We start from the raw sequence: 16,029 nt of genomic DNA, 5'->3' as shown, positions 1-16,029 counted from the left end.
GGAATATATCATCAAATATATGAGAGACTTGAGATTTTATCATAAATGAAGTGTTTTATGAAGAATATATGATCCTTTTGGCATTACTTGCATTCAACTTCCCTCATGGCTTTTATGAATTAGCCTAACCATACTCTCAGAGATTGTTTAAAGTTATATAGAGGCTTTTTTAATTTGTACACTATGTTCTTTTTGAAAATTCATTAAATCTAGGTTGGGGATCCCTATATAATTTTTTTTTAACATCCTCTTATAAGAAAACATTATTTACATCATACTACTACATGAGAAAGCATTCTTTACATCATAACCATCATCCACAATTAACTATAAGAGAAATTAAGATACTTATTGTGTTCATTTTCACAACAGAAGAAAACCTTTCTAGATAATTAATTCCATAAAATTGAATATCACCTTTGGTTATCAAACTCACTTTATACTATTACAAGCTTCTATATGCTCTATATATTTTACAGAAAAAATTTATTTGCATTCTACCATCCCTTTTGGTTGTTCAATGATCTCTCAAGTGTGATTTTTTTTTTTGAAGCATTCATCTCTTCTCTTATAACACCCTTCTAATTCTTCTAATTCTTATTTTTAAGTGTCTCAAATAAAGTTTGTGATATTATAATAGAATTGGAGCTGATATTTATAAGGAAGACTTTATAAGTAGAAGAAATTTTTTGAAAAATGTTTATTGAGAGATTGGATACAGAGAATAATATATAATTATGGATTGATGATGCAACCCAAGTTCTTAAATCAAGTAAGAGAACATTAGGCATGCAAATAAAACACTTTCTTTCAATATCATATAAACAATCACCAAATAATGGAAACTTAGTAGGAAATAAAAGTGGGAAAATGGCTAGGAATTCAGGCAAGAAAGAAGAAAAGGGGAAAAAAACAAAACATTTAAATACCCTCAGAACAACCATGATTGGTCACCTCACATGCAAATCACAAACTAGGGAAGGTGCTCAAAGGAAAGGATAAACTAATGATCCACCACTGAAATTACGATCTAGCACACGTCGACGCTCCTCTAGCAAATACCAACAAAATAAGGTACAACACCACCTTACAACTCTCAATGTTTAGAGAAGAAAGATATTGGTGGAAGGGAAATCGTGTAGGGAAGAAGAAGGAAGAAGACCGAGAGGAAGAAATAGGTAATAAGGAGAAGATAACTCGCAAGCTAAGAAGAAATCCTCTGGTTTAACTCTTTTTTTTGCACTTCACCAACAACCTTCCACTATAGAGATTCAACCACCATATATAGGAGGGGAAAGAGCATTAATTTGATCACATAAATGTGCCTCCAAAAGAGCAAAAAAGGACAATGGTGTGAACCAACTATGATTATGTGTTGTTTTTCATCATAGGGCAATACATAATAAAATTCATAACGTTCAATATTAAAAAAAATAAAAATACATAAAATGTAAATTCAAAACCACATCAGTTGATTATTATTACCTGATAATAGTTTTGAGACTTGAGCTTATTGAAGATTTTGGCTCGGCTTATTAAACAATTATTGCAAGTTGAGGGACAGGCAATACATTATTAAAAATAGATATAAAGAAAACTAGGTCATTTCCTTAACAGTAATAGTTATTGGAGAATCATTGAACACTTTTATTTTTTTATTTCTATGACAATAACTATTGGTCATGTGGTTAGTGACTCCTAAATTTAGGATCTAAGTTTGAGTTAAATTATTTATATCATTAAAACACAAGTGTTAGAAATCATATTATTTTGAACTACAGAGCATAATCCGGTTGATTTTTATGAGAGTTGAAGAAGTTCTCAAGTTTATTAATTTCTTCTGAATTAATTCCTTCTAATTCCATAAGATAGTTTTGCCCTTTTTGGTGATCTTTATTTTCAGCATAGTCTGAGGGCTTTTTGTAAAGTTCCCAATATTTTTCTCTAATGTATATAATTTTTTTGTTGTAATTGCACTATAGATTACCTTTGGAAGAAAGCTTTTATCTTTTTTTTAAGGGAAGAGCTTGCATTAGTAAATTCCTTGGATTTCAATAGTTTTCATGGCAAATGTTTTGGAGATCAGAGCATCTAGCATCACCGACCTCCTTCCTTTAGGTTGGATGAGATAAACAAATCTCATATAGTGATGGTAGGTTTTCTCTGCTTAAAATTTGGACACAAACTTAGTCGAAGTCATTGTTGAATCCTGCAATGAAACTTAAAACATCTTTTTTCTTTCTACAAATTGCTTGATAATTATCACATTTTCGCAGTATGTCATCTTGATATTTTGATAAATATCTAGTTCTAAGCCAATAAGCCTTTATTGCATTAAAGTACTTAGTAACAGGAAATTTATTTTGCTTGGTTATTTAATTCTTAGTTTTATTCTTGTAAGCGAGGAAGCCTCCTTCAATTTTTAATACATTTGTTTGACGGCGTTCAAATTTCTTTTACATTTGAGAACATATATGACCTTTTAATTTCAAGATTCATAATATTCTACAACCATGTTATGATTATGGAACACACATTATCCTAATTATAAACTATAGTTTCTTAACTATGGGAGATAATATATAAGGTGATGGATCTTTTTCTTTCCTTTCAAAAAGAATTTTACAATTTTGGATCACTTCATATAGTTTCTTTCATTCAAGTGATATTTTCCTTGTAAATTCTGGAGTTTACCCTTAGTCAGATTTTCATCATTCATGATGGTTGACTCGTTGGAAGAGAATTAAAATAAACAGGATATAAAGAAAAAATCTTGATAAAAAAAATGAGAACAATGCGTGGAAGAAGGAAATCTTAATTTTGTTCTGATACCATGTAGAAAAGTATAAAAGTTGAAAAGCTACTTTGAACACTTATTGATTGATTATGTAGAAAGTGTAGAAGTATATATAGTTTTCTCCAAAAATATTATAGTGGAAATAAATCGAATTTATTAAAAAAAACGAAAGTATCCCTAATAGGGCTTGGCAATAGAAAAGGAAGACTTTGGAATTATGTTGCTAACGACAGGGTGAATCACTAGGATTAATTGGGTGAATTACTAGCATATATTGGAGTATTTTGAATAATTAATTGTCATCCTTATTGCGAGGAAGATGAGGGATTCAATTGGAAATGTTAATTTAGCCTCATTCTTGAGGATAGTTTTGGTGGGGGCTAGATTTATTTGATAGAGTGGCAATGCATGTGAATTCCATGCCATTTGATCATTTAGGAAGATCAATACATAGAATTAGATTATCCTATTTTTATAATTTAATGTTTCATTTTATGCATTTTGTCTTTTTTATTTATGATTAAATTTGGCCTTTTTTATCCCAAAGTGACTAGTGGCATACTGACGTAGCTCTTGTAGCATTTTGGCATATAGAGCTCTATATTCTTCTTAATTTCGATATGGCTTCACCATGCCCCAATGGTCAATGTAATAACTTGGCAAGTCAAGATAGAGTAGACTTTTCCTATGTGATGTTTCATGCTTAATGGACTTGCTAGACAGAAGTACATATAATTCAGGTTGTCTTTGTTCGACATGTTGACTTGACAAATCGAGGTTAGTAGATTTCTCGTGTCTAGTGCTTTATGATTGATGGACTTAGTGGGGACATGTAGATTTGGTAAAGTTAGAGTCAACTAGGCATGGTGACTTTGCAAGTAGAGATAGAATGTCCTTTTCTTATCTGACGCTTTATGCTTCGTGGACACATTGGAAAAGTGTTGATTTGGCCTGACTGGCTTGAAGGATTAGGATGGGCATTAATTTTATTTGATGTTGCTTGCTTGATGAAATTATCAAGGGTATAGGTTGATTCTTTTGATTTATTTAGGTAGATCCAACGTGGCATTGTGTTTTGATAAGTTTGGGTAGGTGGCTAGAGTTGGGATCTTTGTGTACAATTTTGTATTTCAACTTCCACTTAATATTTTGTTATTTTGTATCAATATGGTATTTGGACTCTTTCTTGGCAATTCATGGGGCAATCTATTGGTTGAGTGCTTCACTGAAGGTTTGGTTAACCTTTCGGAGTTGCAAAAAGGTTGTCACAATCATGTTTGAACATCTGATAGCTCTTGGCATCTTTTTGGAGCATCAGAATTATTTAGAGTTTTTGTGAAATGGTTTGATGTCTTTTTTTGGCACCACCTCAAGGTGGTACTAGGTCTTAAGATTTAACTTTGTTGATTTTAATGGCCTTTTAATATAATTGTGTGAGGACTATGTGTCACACCCCATTTTAACCCCCTTCAGTCAACCTAAAGTGTAACAGATAGGAAGAATCGGAATAGATATACTTCTTACCAATATCCACCATGAATTACCTTTATCAAGATTGAGTGAGTAGGAAACAATCTATCCAGACTAGGGGTGTAGGTGAGCCGAGCCGGCCCGTGAGCCGGCTCGAACTCGACTAGTTAACGAGCTCGCGAGCGCGAGATTATCGAGGCTGTCGAGCTCGAGCTCGAGCCAATAATCGCAGGCTCGAATGTATACGAAAACTCGAGTTCGAGCTTAAGGCCAGATACGGCTCGTGAGCTCGGCGAGCTGGTCTCCGTTAAATATTTATTAATTAAAAGCTAATATATATTATATATTATAATATAATAAAATATATGTTATTAAATTAAATATATTATTAACAACTGCGGTTGCTTGGGTGATCTGGCTGAACACTTTTTTATAATCATATATAATATATGTAATTAATTATAAATTAAATTAATTAATATATATATTATAATATACCTTAAACCATAGCGTGAATTCCAACTTCAAGTGCAGGCATGACAGCTTTTTTTTCTTTTTTTGGGGGGAAAAAAGGTGAGGCTTAAGGCTAACAGCTCATCAGGCGGGAAAAAAAAATGGGACGGACGTTAAGTTCAATGAAAATGGAGAGCGGGAAAATGTTCAATTGAGACCGAGCCGGCTCGCGACCGAGCCGCTTGCAGAGCCGGTCGGAGCTCGATTTACCGCGGAACGAGCTCGAGCTTGAGCCTGCCTGTTGAGCTCAGCTCGAGCTCGAGCTTCAGAGTTACGAGCGCGGCTTTTCAACTAACGAAGCCGAGCTCGACAAGGCCTAAACTGACAGATCGACTCGACTCGTTTACACCCTAATCTAGATTATCCCAAAGCAACAAACTTTTTAGTTTTAATATTTTAATCCAATATTTCATATTCGGCAAGTATATTCAAAACAGCAATCAAAATAAAATGATAGAGCTTTATTAACTTTCAAATAAAGGTTTATTACCCAAAGTCTTACTGTATACCAACTGTCTTGACTTGAAATATACACCAAATTTATCACAGGCAAAATGCAATCACCCTCCTGCCTAGTGTTGTGGCTCATTCTTTTTTCCATTCATAGTGAAACCACTGCTGAGTGAAGTTAAATGCTCAATGAAATACACAATCTTAGACTCCTAGTACAAGAAATAAGAAATAATATTATACATTCAACTGTAAATGATATTTGAATTACTATAAAATAGTTATATGCTTTGTAAAGGTTCAATGCATACAACGATAACAATCATTGTGTGTATTCTTTAAGTGTCTACATATTTTTTGTTTTGTTTATTTTTCTATATTTTAGGCAAGTCATATAATTATTATAAGATTTTGCACACTTACAACTCTCTCATTCAAGATTGGATTCGGATTTCTAACTTTTAGAAGAGCGAGAGTGTCAGGTATCTTCTGTACGGTCCCTAAGGCTTACCTCGTCTGATCTTTCGCCTTTACTTGTACGGATTTGTTCCTCATAATATAGCTTTTCTCATTAACCTTCTCATTAATATTCAGATGTTCATAACATACATCTATAGTATCATATTGCAGCATTTATTGTATATCAAATAACTCAAATTAATAAGTTATTAACTTAAGTAAACAAGTAATCATAAACTCATAATACGATTAATATGAGGAATAATATTACCATGATTATGTTAAATTTTTTCTATTTCGTATACTATAGATTGCGTAACTCACCTCGTTCTCTAGGGTAGGAGGATAAATTTATTCTCCTCCAATGCATCGGTCTCTTTTCTTCTTATAAACAACCTAAAGGATAAGAAAATTCATACATAAATTCTTACTTTTAAACAAGTTAGGATAAATCAAAAAATTTAGAATTCTTTACCTCAACCAAACTTCTCCTCATTCACAAGTTTTCTAAACTTTCTTCTCTTCCCTTCCTTTCCTCATGCTTTCTTCCTTACCCTATTTCAGCACCTTACCCGATTTTTTTTTTTCTGAAAATCCTGCAGCAGCCCGCAGCAGCTTCTGCACTTGCCACCTGCTTCGGATTCCAGAGAGGGACTACAGGTGGGGAGAATGAAATGCAAGGCTTAAACTGAACTTAATATAATATGTACTAATAAAATTCCACTACAATTCCACTACCCAACACTCCCAGCCGCATGATCCAGCTCCCAATCATCCGCCCATTGCATGCTCGGCTTAGTGGAGAAGCTATAGTGAAATGCATTTAATTAATTTAAATGGTTGTATGATATAGTAAATTAGTTAATGAGTTTTAATAATATTAATTAACTAAATGCACACATATATGTTTCATTTTGGCTATTACTTATATATATTAAATTGCTCAAAATTAAAATAGAATTTAATGAAATATATTTGATGTTTTATGGAAGTGTACAACAACAACAACATCAAGCCTTTATCCCACTACGTAAGGTCGGCTACATGAATCCTTTTTCTCCATTGTGTCCTATTAAAAGTCAAATTCTCGTTTAAATCTAATAAAGAAAGGTCATTCCTAATATTTTCTAACCAACCTTTCTTAACATAAGTCAAATCTTATACCTCTACTCTCCTAACCAAGTCATCGGAAGGCCGCCGTTTTATGTGACCAAACCATCTAAGGCGACTCTCTCTAATCTTATCTTCTACTAGAGCTACTCCAACCTTTTCACGTATATGCTCATTTCGTATCCTATCTCTAAGGGTAAAGCCACTCATCCACCTGAGCATCCTCATCTCTGCCACACTTAACTTAGTATTATGCTTCTCTTTTAATGGCCAACATTCGGCACCATAAAGCATTGCAGGCCTCACTACCATCTTATAGAATTTTCCCTAAGTTTGAGGGGTACATTTCTATCACATAACAAGCCTGATGCATTCCTCCACTTCAACCATCCAACTTGAATTCTGCTGATAATATCCCCATCTATTTCACCATCACTCTGAACAATAGATCCAAGATATCTAAAACGTGTACTCTTATTATTGAGTTGATCGCCCAAAGTCACAATCCCCTCACTAGGTCTATGTTGACCTTCGTATAATGTCCAAAGGAAACAAAAAAATTTTTGCATACCTCGTTTGATCGAAGAAATCCCGAAAATCCCGTTGATTTTCCGACACTCTGCTCTGATTCGCGATCAAATCCCTGCCGAAATCCCGCTGCTACAGTCCTATCTCTGTGAACGATAATACCTCTATAATTCGCACAATCTTGTACATCACCTTTATTCTTAAAAATAGGAATTAACACACTCATTCTCCACTCATCTGGCATCTTCTTAGTCTTCAAAATAGTATTAAAAAGTTTAGTAAGCCATGAAATTCCTTCATCTCCTAAGCATTTCCACACCTCTATTGGAATATCATCAGGTCCAACAGCTTTTCCACACTTCATTTTCTTTAAAGCCTCTCTAACTTCAGTTTTACTAATACGCTGATAAAAACATAAATCTTTATTTTCATTTAGGGTGCTAAGGTCACTATAGTCAATCTTATTATCACAATCTTCATTAAAAAGTTTAGCAAAATATCTCATCCATCTTTGTTGAATATCATCTTCTAAGAAAAGTATTTTTTGATCTTCATCTTTAATACACTTCACTTAAACTAAATCCTTACTACTTCTATCTCTTTGTTTGGCTAACTTATACATATATCTTTCTCCCTCTTTAGTATCTAATATATTATATAAATCACTAAAAGTTAATGTCTTTGCATCGCAAATTGCTTTCTTAGCATCCTTACGAGCCACTTTATATATTTCCCAATTATCAGAATTTTTAAAATTAAACCAATTTTTATAACAAAGCTTCTTATTTTTAATCTTTTCTTGCACATTAGGATTCCACCACCAACTATTTTTACTATTAGGAGCTTTTCCCTTTGATACTCCAAGAACATCTTTTGCAATATTCTTAATATCACTAGCCACTTTTTTCCACATAATATTAGCATCCTCATGCACAGACAAAATCTTAAGATCTAAAATCTTAATTCCAAAAATATTTTTGTTAATATTCTTTAAATGCCCCCATCTAATCCTAGAAAATTTTTTTACTTTATTTTTTATTTTATGCCCCTTTATCTTAAAGTCCAAAACTAATAATCGATGTTGGGTACATAAACTTTCACTCGGAATAACTTTACAATCTTTGCAATCTAAACGATGTTTTATGGAAGTGTGATGGGATAAATTTTGGAGGAAAAAAATCATGCTTATATGTTTGAAAATGTTGAGTATTATAACATGGATCTTTTTTGGGGCATTATGATCTTTAGTTGGAATCAGTATGAAGTTATTTTGAGCCTTCATGCTTTGGTGAAGATCTCTAGATTTTGGTATATCAGCCTTTAGCGCAAGGGAAAGCTCTTGGTATCTTCTTGAGGCGGTAATGGGTCTTAAGATTCCACTTGGGAATGATTTGGTTTTGAGCTTCATAACTCAAGTCATCGAGTTGTGCAATAGTTGTATTATGTTATGCATATTATTTCTTTGGGTACCGTTGGCCATCAAGTTCGATGAGCTAGTATGCATTACCTTCATACACCTTTTTGATGATTAATGAGGCGTCACAGTTTGGCTCAATCTTTACATTGATGCATGAATGTCGTATTATATGCTTGTAAAGGGTAAGAAGTAGTTGATCTTGGAAGCTTCTTGGGTGGACCATTTGGTCATGGGCCATAGCCATTCTTGCTAGGTAGATTTCCATATGTTTTGGGATCAAAGGTGGACTTTTTCTAGCACATCTAGCTTTTCTAGTTCTCCTCCTAGACTACGATGCAAAGCAATTGTATCTTAACTTCCAATTGGAGTATGATCTCTATTATGTAAACTAATGATTAGTTGTTTTCTTCGGAATAGGGTTTTGCATTTAGTCTTATAGGCCCACAACTCTCGCAATCTTTTATAATGCCACGTTTACTTTTTTTGTGAGGGCATTCTTCAGCAATTTGACCAAGGCTTTATTTATGGCATCTACTAGCCCACTTATTCTTGGGTTGTAGATCGATGAGAAACATCAAGGATTTGTAGTTGGTGATTTTAAAGGTTGGCTTGTTGTCCAAAGGTGAGATTGTAGGGCACACCAAATTGGTAGAAGATATTTGCTATTAAGAATCTTATCACCTTCTATGCGGTGGCTTCTTGAATAGGATAGTCTTTTCCATATGGAGAAGTAATGGATTGTAGCTAAGGTGAAGTCTTGAATATGATAGTCTTTTCCATATGGAGAAGTAATGGATTGCAGCTAAGGTGAAGTGATGGTTGGATGGTGACTGTAGGTTGATTGAGCCAATGATGTCAGTGCCTCAGGTTTCAAAAGGCTAGGATGCCATTATTGGATATAAAATGCCTTTGAAGGCTTGGGCATTGAGATCATTGGCTGATGGAGGGTTTCATTATATATTTGAAACAATGAGTCATGACACTTGCTATAGTTGATGTAGTTTCAAAGCTTTGTTTGGCCAATAGTAGCTTATTCATTTAATTTTGATGGTCATTTTTGGGGCTAGATTGGTGAGTGCTATAAAGGCCTCACGGTTCTCTACTATGACATATTTAGCTTCATCATTTCTGAGATAGTGTGAGTTATTATAGAAGAATTGAGTTATTATAGATATGAATCATTTAAATTTATAGTCCATTGGCCAAGTCAAGGTTATTTATAAGGGCTTTGTATTCTACCTCATTTTTCCAAGTTTTAGAAAGGTTGCAGTAAGATACCTCGCTCCGGGGCTTTGCTATCTTGCTCAACTATTGTAGGATTTTCATGGAGAGTAGGTCGTACAAACTGATGGGATTTGTTTTGCTTGACCTGCTTGCTGCTCATGGAATTTCAATGTCAATTAGAGTACTGGTTAGTACTGGATTTGAAGGTCTGATGAGAGTAGGATTTTGCCATGCTAGTATCTACGTTGTCATTTGTGCCATTATGGCCATCATTGTATTGGCCACGATCTTTTTGTCTCTGGCTTTCAAAAGTTGACAGAGTTCTGGTTTGAGATTGTTGGTTGTAGCTGTGTTTTCGTACTTCTGTATGAGTGCATAAGAAAGATTATATCATCCAATTTGGATATGAACATGAGAAGAACCATATTTTGGACAAAAACTGTAATTTATGTTTTTTTGAATTGAATTGAACTCATGCGAATTTTTTCCTATTTTTTGCTAGAAATTTATAAGTTAATAGAAGTGAATTTTTAAAGAAGATTGTGATTAAGTTTTTAATATTATATACTGAAGGACCGAGTAACCAATAGGGGTGCACCGTCTTGTCTCCTTACATATTATGGCATCTTGTTGTTCTAAATGTCTACTTCACAGTTTCCTTAGGTTTGTTTATCTTTAGTTCTCACATTTCTAAATGGCAATCAGAGCTTTCTTTCACTTGTTTTCCTTGTGTTTCCTTAGCTATCCTTCTTCTTTAGTAGAACTCTACTTTGCGTACATCTAGCTTGGTAAACAATCGCTACTACAAATGTGATAGCATGATAATTTCTTACATAGCTCATTTTTTATCTTGAAAACAAGTCTCATTCCTGGTTTTACTTGGTAGAATTTTAGGAGCTGTTGTTGTGATAGCAGCAAATGCTGGAGGTGCCTGGACACCGATTGGTGATGTAACAACAACCATGTTATGGATTCATGGGCAAATATCCACTTTAGCAACAATGAAGGTACTCTAATGGTGCAATTTATATTTTCTAAACTTATCACTAACTTTTACATTTTTCAGACTCTACAATCAACGTAAACTTCCATAATATACCTTGCTTGGAAAATGGTTTTTAGATTGTCCATTCAAGGTTTTTTTTGGTTTATATAATTTTGAGCATGTATTATTGGGTTATTCTGTTGATGTATTTCCTAGTTTTCCCATAAATAGTTTTTAGTATCACTATGGATTGTTCATTGAAGAGTAATAGACTTGGTTGGCTTCATATGATGATTTACCTTATCATCTACTAATATGATTCGCGTGCCATGATTTTATGATAATATGATGATGGCAATTTCATACCATGGGTCTTAAAACACTATCGATGGACAATCAAATTTGAAATTTAAACTGTTTATTGAGGCGTCTGTGCTGTTCTGCCTCAAAAGTTCTTTGCTCTGCAATGCCACTAGTCCACAGGAGGCTGTACAACACTAAGTATTTCTTGAAAGAATTATAAGCATAATAGTGGAGTATGGGAGTGAGAGCATTGTTCTGCCTTATTACTGCCTTGCCAAATAAACATTGTGCTCTACTGGCTTGGTTTTACAGATTGAAGGCAGCCAGATTATAAAGTTAGGTTTCCTCTTTAATTTCCTTATTCGTGTTCTTAAGAAAAAAAATTTTGTTTAGGTAAATTAATCAAATCCTACTTATAAAGGACCAAAATGAATTTTTGTATCATTAAATAAATGTTTAGTGAATCTTGAAGAGGTGGCTTATGACTTTCTACTAAGTCTTCGTTTGGGATGGCTTTCTTATTGCTTTTTAGTTTTCTAATATAAAAATTAAAATTTGTGCTAAAAAACTACTTTAAGAAAAATAAGAAAGCTGTCCCAAACAAAATCTAAGGATGGAGAAATGCGCAGTCATTTGGCACACTACTTTTAGCTTATTTCTTGGGGCAAGAATATCCATCTACTAGGAAAATTGCAGTCAGGTTAAAATTCCAGCCAAGCATTTTGGAATTTTACTGAGGTTTTCCTGTTTTTTTTTTAAAATTTGTCTCTTGGCGTTAAAAAATGGCATAGGAAGACATCATATCTCTGAATCTTTAACTATATATATATATATATTAGTCTCTGTCATATAAATATCAATTTGAGAAGAATGTAGTGGGGAGCCTTCTAAACTTTCCGATAGTTTTTTAGTGTTCATGATAATTGCAAATTTCCTCGAGTTGTCATTTGCTAATCAGTCAATTCACTACATGCTTTCAGGGCTTGTTTATTCCATCTGCCGTTTCATTAGCGGTGCCATTAGCGCTGATGTCCCTTACAACGTGAGTAATCACCGACTATTGTCAGTTTTAGAAATTCAGTGGAACATTCATGGAAGCAAAAGCTTTATTATTGCCTCTTGTTTTTAGTGAAGTCAATGGGGCAACTGGGCAATCTTCTACCGTTTTAGCGTCAGAAAAAATGGCCCCAAGAGGACAACTTGTTTTTGCCGTTGGGTTTGGGGCTTTACTGTTTGTCCCTGTGTTCAAAGCCATAACCGGGCTTCCACCTTACATGGGTATTCTTTTTGGACTGGGAGTCCTATGGATCTTAACTGATGCAATTCACTATGGGGATGAAGAAAGACAGAAGCTGAAGGTGCCACAAGCTTTATCACGTATTGATACACAAGGAGTTCTCTTTTTCCTGGGAATACTATTGTCTGTGAGCAGGTATTTATTTTGTTATCTTCAAATTTAAATTTCATAAGTTAAAATATTGCGTGTAGTGATGAAATGAATCTTCTGTCAATCTTTGTTTGTCCTGAGTAAAATAACAGAAATACTGATAAAAACATTTTGCTCTAAAAATGCGCGAAATGATTATTGATACTATTCCATAGCTTGGAAGCTGCTGGAATACTGAGGGAGCTGGCAAACTATCTTGATGCACATATACCAAATGCCCAGCTGATTGCAAGTGCAATAGGAGTAGTTTCAGCTATTATTGACAATGTTCCACTTGTCGCCGCAACAATGGGAATGTACGACCTTACTTCTTTTCCTCAAGATGCTGATTTTTGGCAGCTCATTGCTTTTTGTGCTGGTACCGGAGGTTCAATGCTCATCATTGGATCTGCTGCTGGAGTTGCATTCATGGGAATGGAGAAGGCTGATTTCTTTTGGTATCTTCGCAAGGTATGCGTTTGTTTGTTATGATAACTGCTTTTCGTAAGTGGAATTTAGACTTAGGATGTTTAGGCATATAGCATGCTATTGGAAAGTAACATATCACTTAAAAGTTATCCAACCTTTGTTTTATTGGGAAAATGATTTAGACTTCAGGATATACTGATAAAAAATATTTTAGGATGATCAACAAAGCTTTTGGATTTGATTTGAGATCAACATAATACATGTGGAATCAATTAAAATCTATGTTGCAATCATCTCAAAGATAAATTTAATGATTTTAATACTCATTCTGACTAAATATTAATGAAGATATTTTGATCAAAATTTTCATTTTGTCTTATATTTTAGAGCAGTCTTTCAAATGTAGTTAGAAGTCTCCGTCTTTTTTTTGTCTTAGACTTGCGGCGGTGAGTGACAAACCTTTTGACCGCAAGATCCAAACTTCTTTTTTCAATGAAAAAGATCAAAATTCCAATCATTCATGATGCACCAGTTATAAAGTAATATGTTGGTTGCATATCAAAGTTGAAATTTTGATTCAATTTTTCAGTTTGATATTTATTCTGCTCAATTTTTTATCAAGATATTTTGATCTAGTTTGTCACTTAGCCTGATATTTTAGGAAAGTCTTTTAATGTGGTTGGATGTCTCCATCCTTTTTTATTCTTTGAAAATGATGAGCATTTATGTTAGTAAAGTTTATGAAAATTATGGTGGGCTCAATAACTCAGATTAGCGGTGGGAGTGAAAAACTATTGACTCCGTGCTATGGAAGCCTCTCAAACTTCTTTTTTCAATGAAGCAGATTAAAGATCCAATCTTTCATGATCTGTGCTTCTGATATCAAATATTCCCCTAATTCTCATCTTCTACTTTCACATTTATATCCATCACATTGAACACCTGAATTTCTTCATGTTCTTTAATTATCTTTATACGCTGCTCTGTCATTCCAAAATCGCCAGGGATCATAAACATATTTTTGACAATAATCATTTTATTTTTACACTTATTCTGTCTGTTAAAATTAAAATCATCACCTGAAGGTGTTTGTAGTGTTTAAAACCGATATTTCTATCACCTTCCAACTAAAATAACGGAAGCTAATCTATTACATCTGTTCGCGATTTTTTTTTCTGATTACCTCACTAAACATGCTGTTAAAAGGCATCTTCTTCATGAGTTTAGCTAACTAAATTTAATATTGTGTCAGGTAAGCGGCTTTGCTTTTGCCGGTTATGCTGCAGGAATTGCAGCATATTTGGCTGGTCAAAACCTACACTTCTCTCTACCAACTTCCTTAGCTGAGATCCCTTTACTCTCAGGATCATAAGTACAGGCATTCAGTTTCTGTTCTATCCATGAGGTAAATTACTCTATTCCGGCACCATTCCTTATTAGTTAAAACTAATAAAGGGCTGAGGGTGACAATCATGTTTATTATTATCATGCTGGAATTTTTTGTCAAAAGTTAAGGACTTTCTGATTTGACTTTTTTTTTTATTATTTTATCCTTATTATGAAATTCATTAATGTTAGAAAGTAAAATTTTAGGATTGTGTGTAAAATTGGCATGTGCTCCTTGAAGACTCTAGATTTAGGGAATGTTTGGTATCGGATTTATCGTGGGATTTAAGTCGGATTTATGCTAAATCCAGCCAAACGATTTTTGTTCGCGTGTTAAATCCAGGGATTTCATAAATCTCAAACTTAGGGATTTACGACTTAAATCCCAGATTTACTAAATCCCTCGATTCGGTGGATTTAACGGGATTTAGCCAAAGAAGCGCGGGAAAGGGAGAAAGTTACCTTCACAGCCAGCGAGCTCTCGTTCTTGCTTTCGATCAAAATGTCGTAACTTTCGATCCGACAGTAAGGGAAAGTCTGTCAAAGGAGCGAAGTCTAACAGCCACGAAGGAGCCAAAGAAGCGACGCGTGCAATCTCTACACTTTTGCTAAGCAACAAAGCCGAACAGCAACGAAAAAGAGAGGATGGAATGCAAAACCCTTGACACCTCTAAGGTATTATTGATTAACTTAATTAATATAATTTAAATTATTAATAATTAAGTAAATTAATTAAATAATTAATTGTATAATTAGTACATAACTTAATTGTATAATTAATAAATAAATATTAATATAATTATCTTAATTAATATAACTTAAAATATATATTATTAAATATCTAAGTAATTTGTACTTAACATATTATTAAATTCATAACATATTAATTTTTTTAATTATAAATTTATATTTGAAATTATAATTATCTTCTTATCATTTAAATCTCTAATTATCATAAATCTTGAAATATATTACCAAACAGTTTCTTAGAATTTAACAGAATTTAACATTTGTCATACCAAATAGTTTTAAGGATTTAATTATACCCTCAGGATTTACTAAAATTGGATTTACAGGATTACTAAATCCTACTAAAGTTAAATCTCACTTGTTGTCAAACATCCGCTTAACCATCTAACATCACTTGTGCTCTCTATTGATTCTAAATTCATTCCAAGTTACTAGAATTTCTCTGAACACCTTCATAATTATTATTCATTTTAATACTTAATGCTCAAGAATTAAAATTAACATTTTATCATATGTATCTAAATCCATAAAAATTATCATTTTATGCAAAGCTAGTGGGTATTGAGGTAGCTAACCATTAATTATCTGCAAATCTCTTTTCTCTAGTCTTAAACATATGCGCAATCATTGGGTAGTCATATCTCCATGAGTGATAACATTGCAATGGAAGTATGATATTCTATCATCCAACAACTTTATAGTAATATTTCATTACATATAATTGGTTGTTCTAGTTCTAAGAGAAACCAAAAAGGTGATTAATTATGAATACTTAAGGTATA

The 16,029-nt window shown here is 33.4% G+C and overlaps 1 protein-coding gene across 1 annotated transcript in view; it reads left to right on the top strand.

Annotated features, from left to right (window-relative positions):
* Positions 1-14,718, top strand: part of LOC110115637 (sodium/proton antiporter 1) — a 43,845-nt gene extending 29,127 nt beyond the window's left edge. Inside the window, exons 6-10 of the mRNA XM_020848922.2 lie at positions 10,855-10,975; positions 12,237-12,298; positions 12,386-12,688; positions 12,859-13,153; positions 14,364-14,718. Of these exons, the coding sequence (XP_020704581.1) occupies positions 10,855-10,975; positions 12,237-12,298; positions 12,386-12,688; positions 12,859-13,153; positions 14,364-14,483 (901 nt within the window). The 3' untranslated portion in view covers positions 14,484-14,718. The remainder of the gene's footprint in view (positions 1-10,854; positions 10,976-12,236; positions 12,299-12,385; positions 12,689-12,858; positions 13,154-14,363) is intronic.
* The last annotated feature ends 1,311 nt before the right edge of the window (positions 14,719-16,029 follow it).

This window comes from Dendrobium catenatum, unplaced genomic scaffold, assembly GCF_001605985.2.
Source record: "Dendrobium catenatum unplaced genomic scaffold, ASM160598v2 fragScaff_scaffold_273, whole genome shotgun sequence".
Lineage (NCBI taxonomy): Eukaryota > Viridiplantae > Streptophyta > Magnoliopsida > Asparagales > Orchidaceae > Dendrobium > Dendrobium catenatum.
This window is presented reverse-complemented; position numbering and strand designations above follow the sequence as displayed.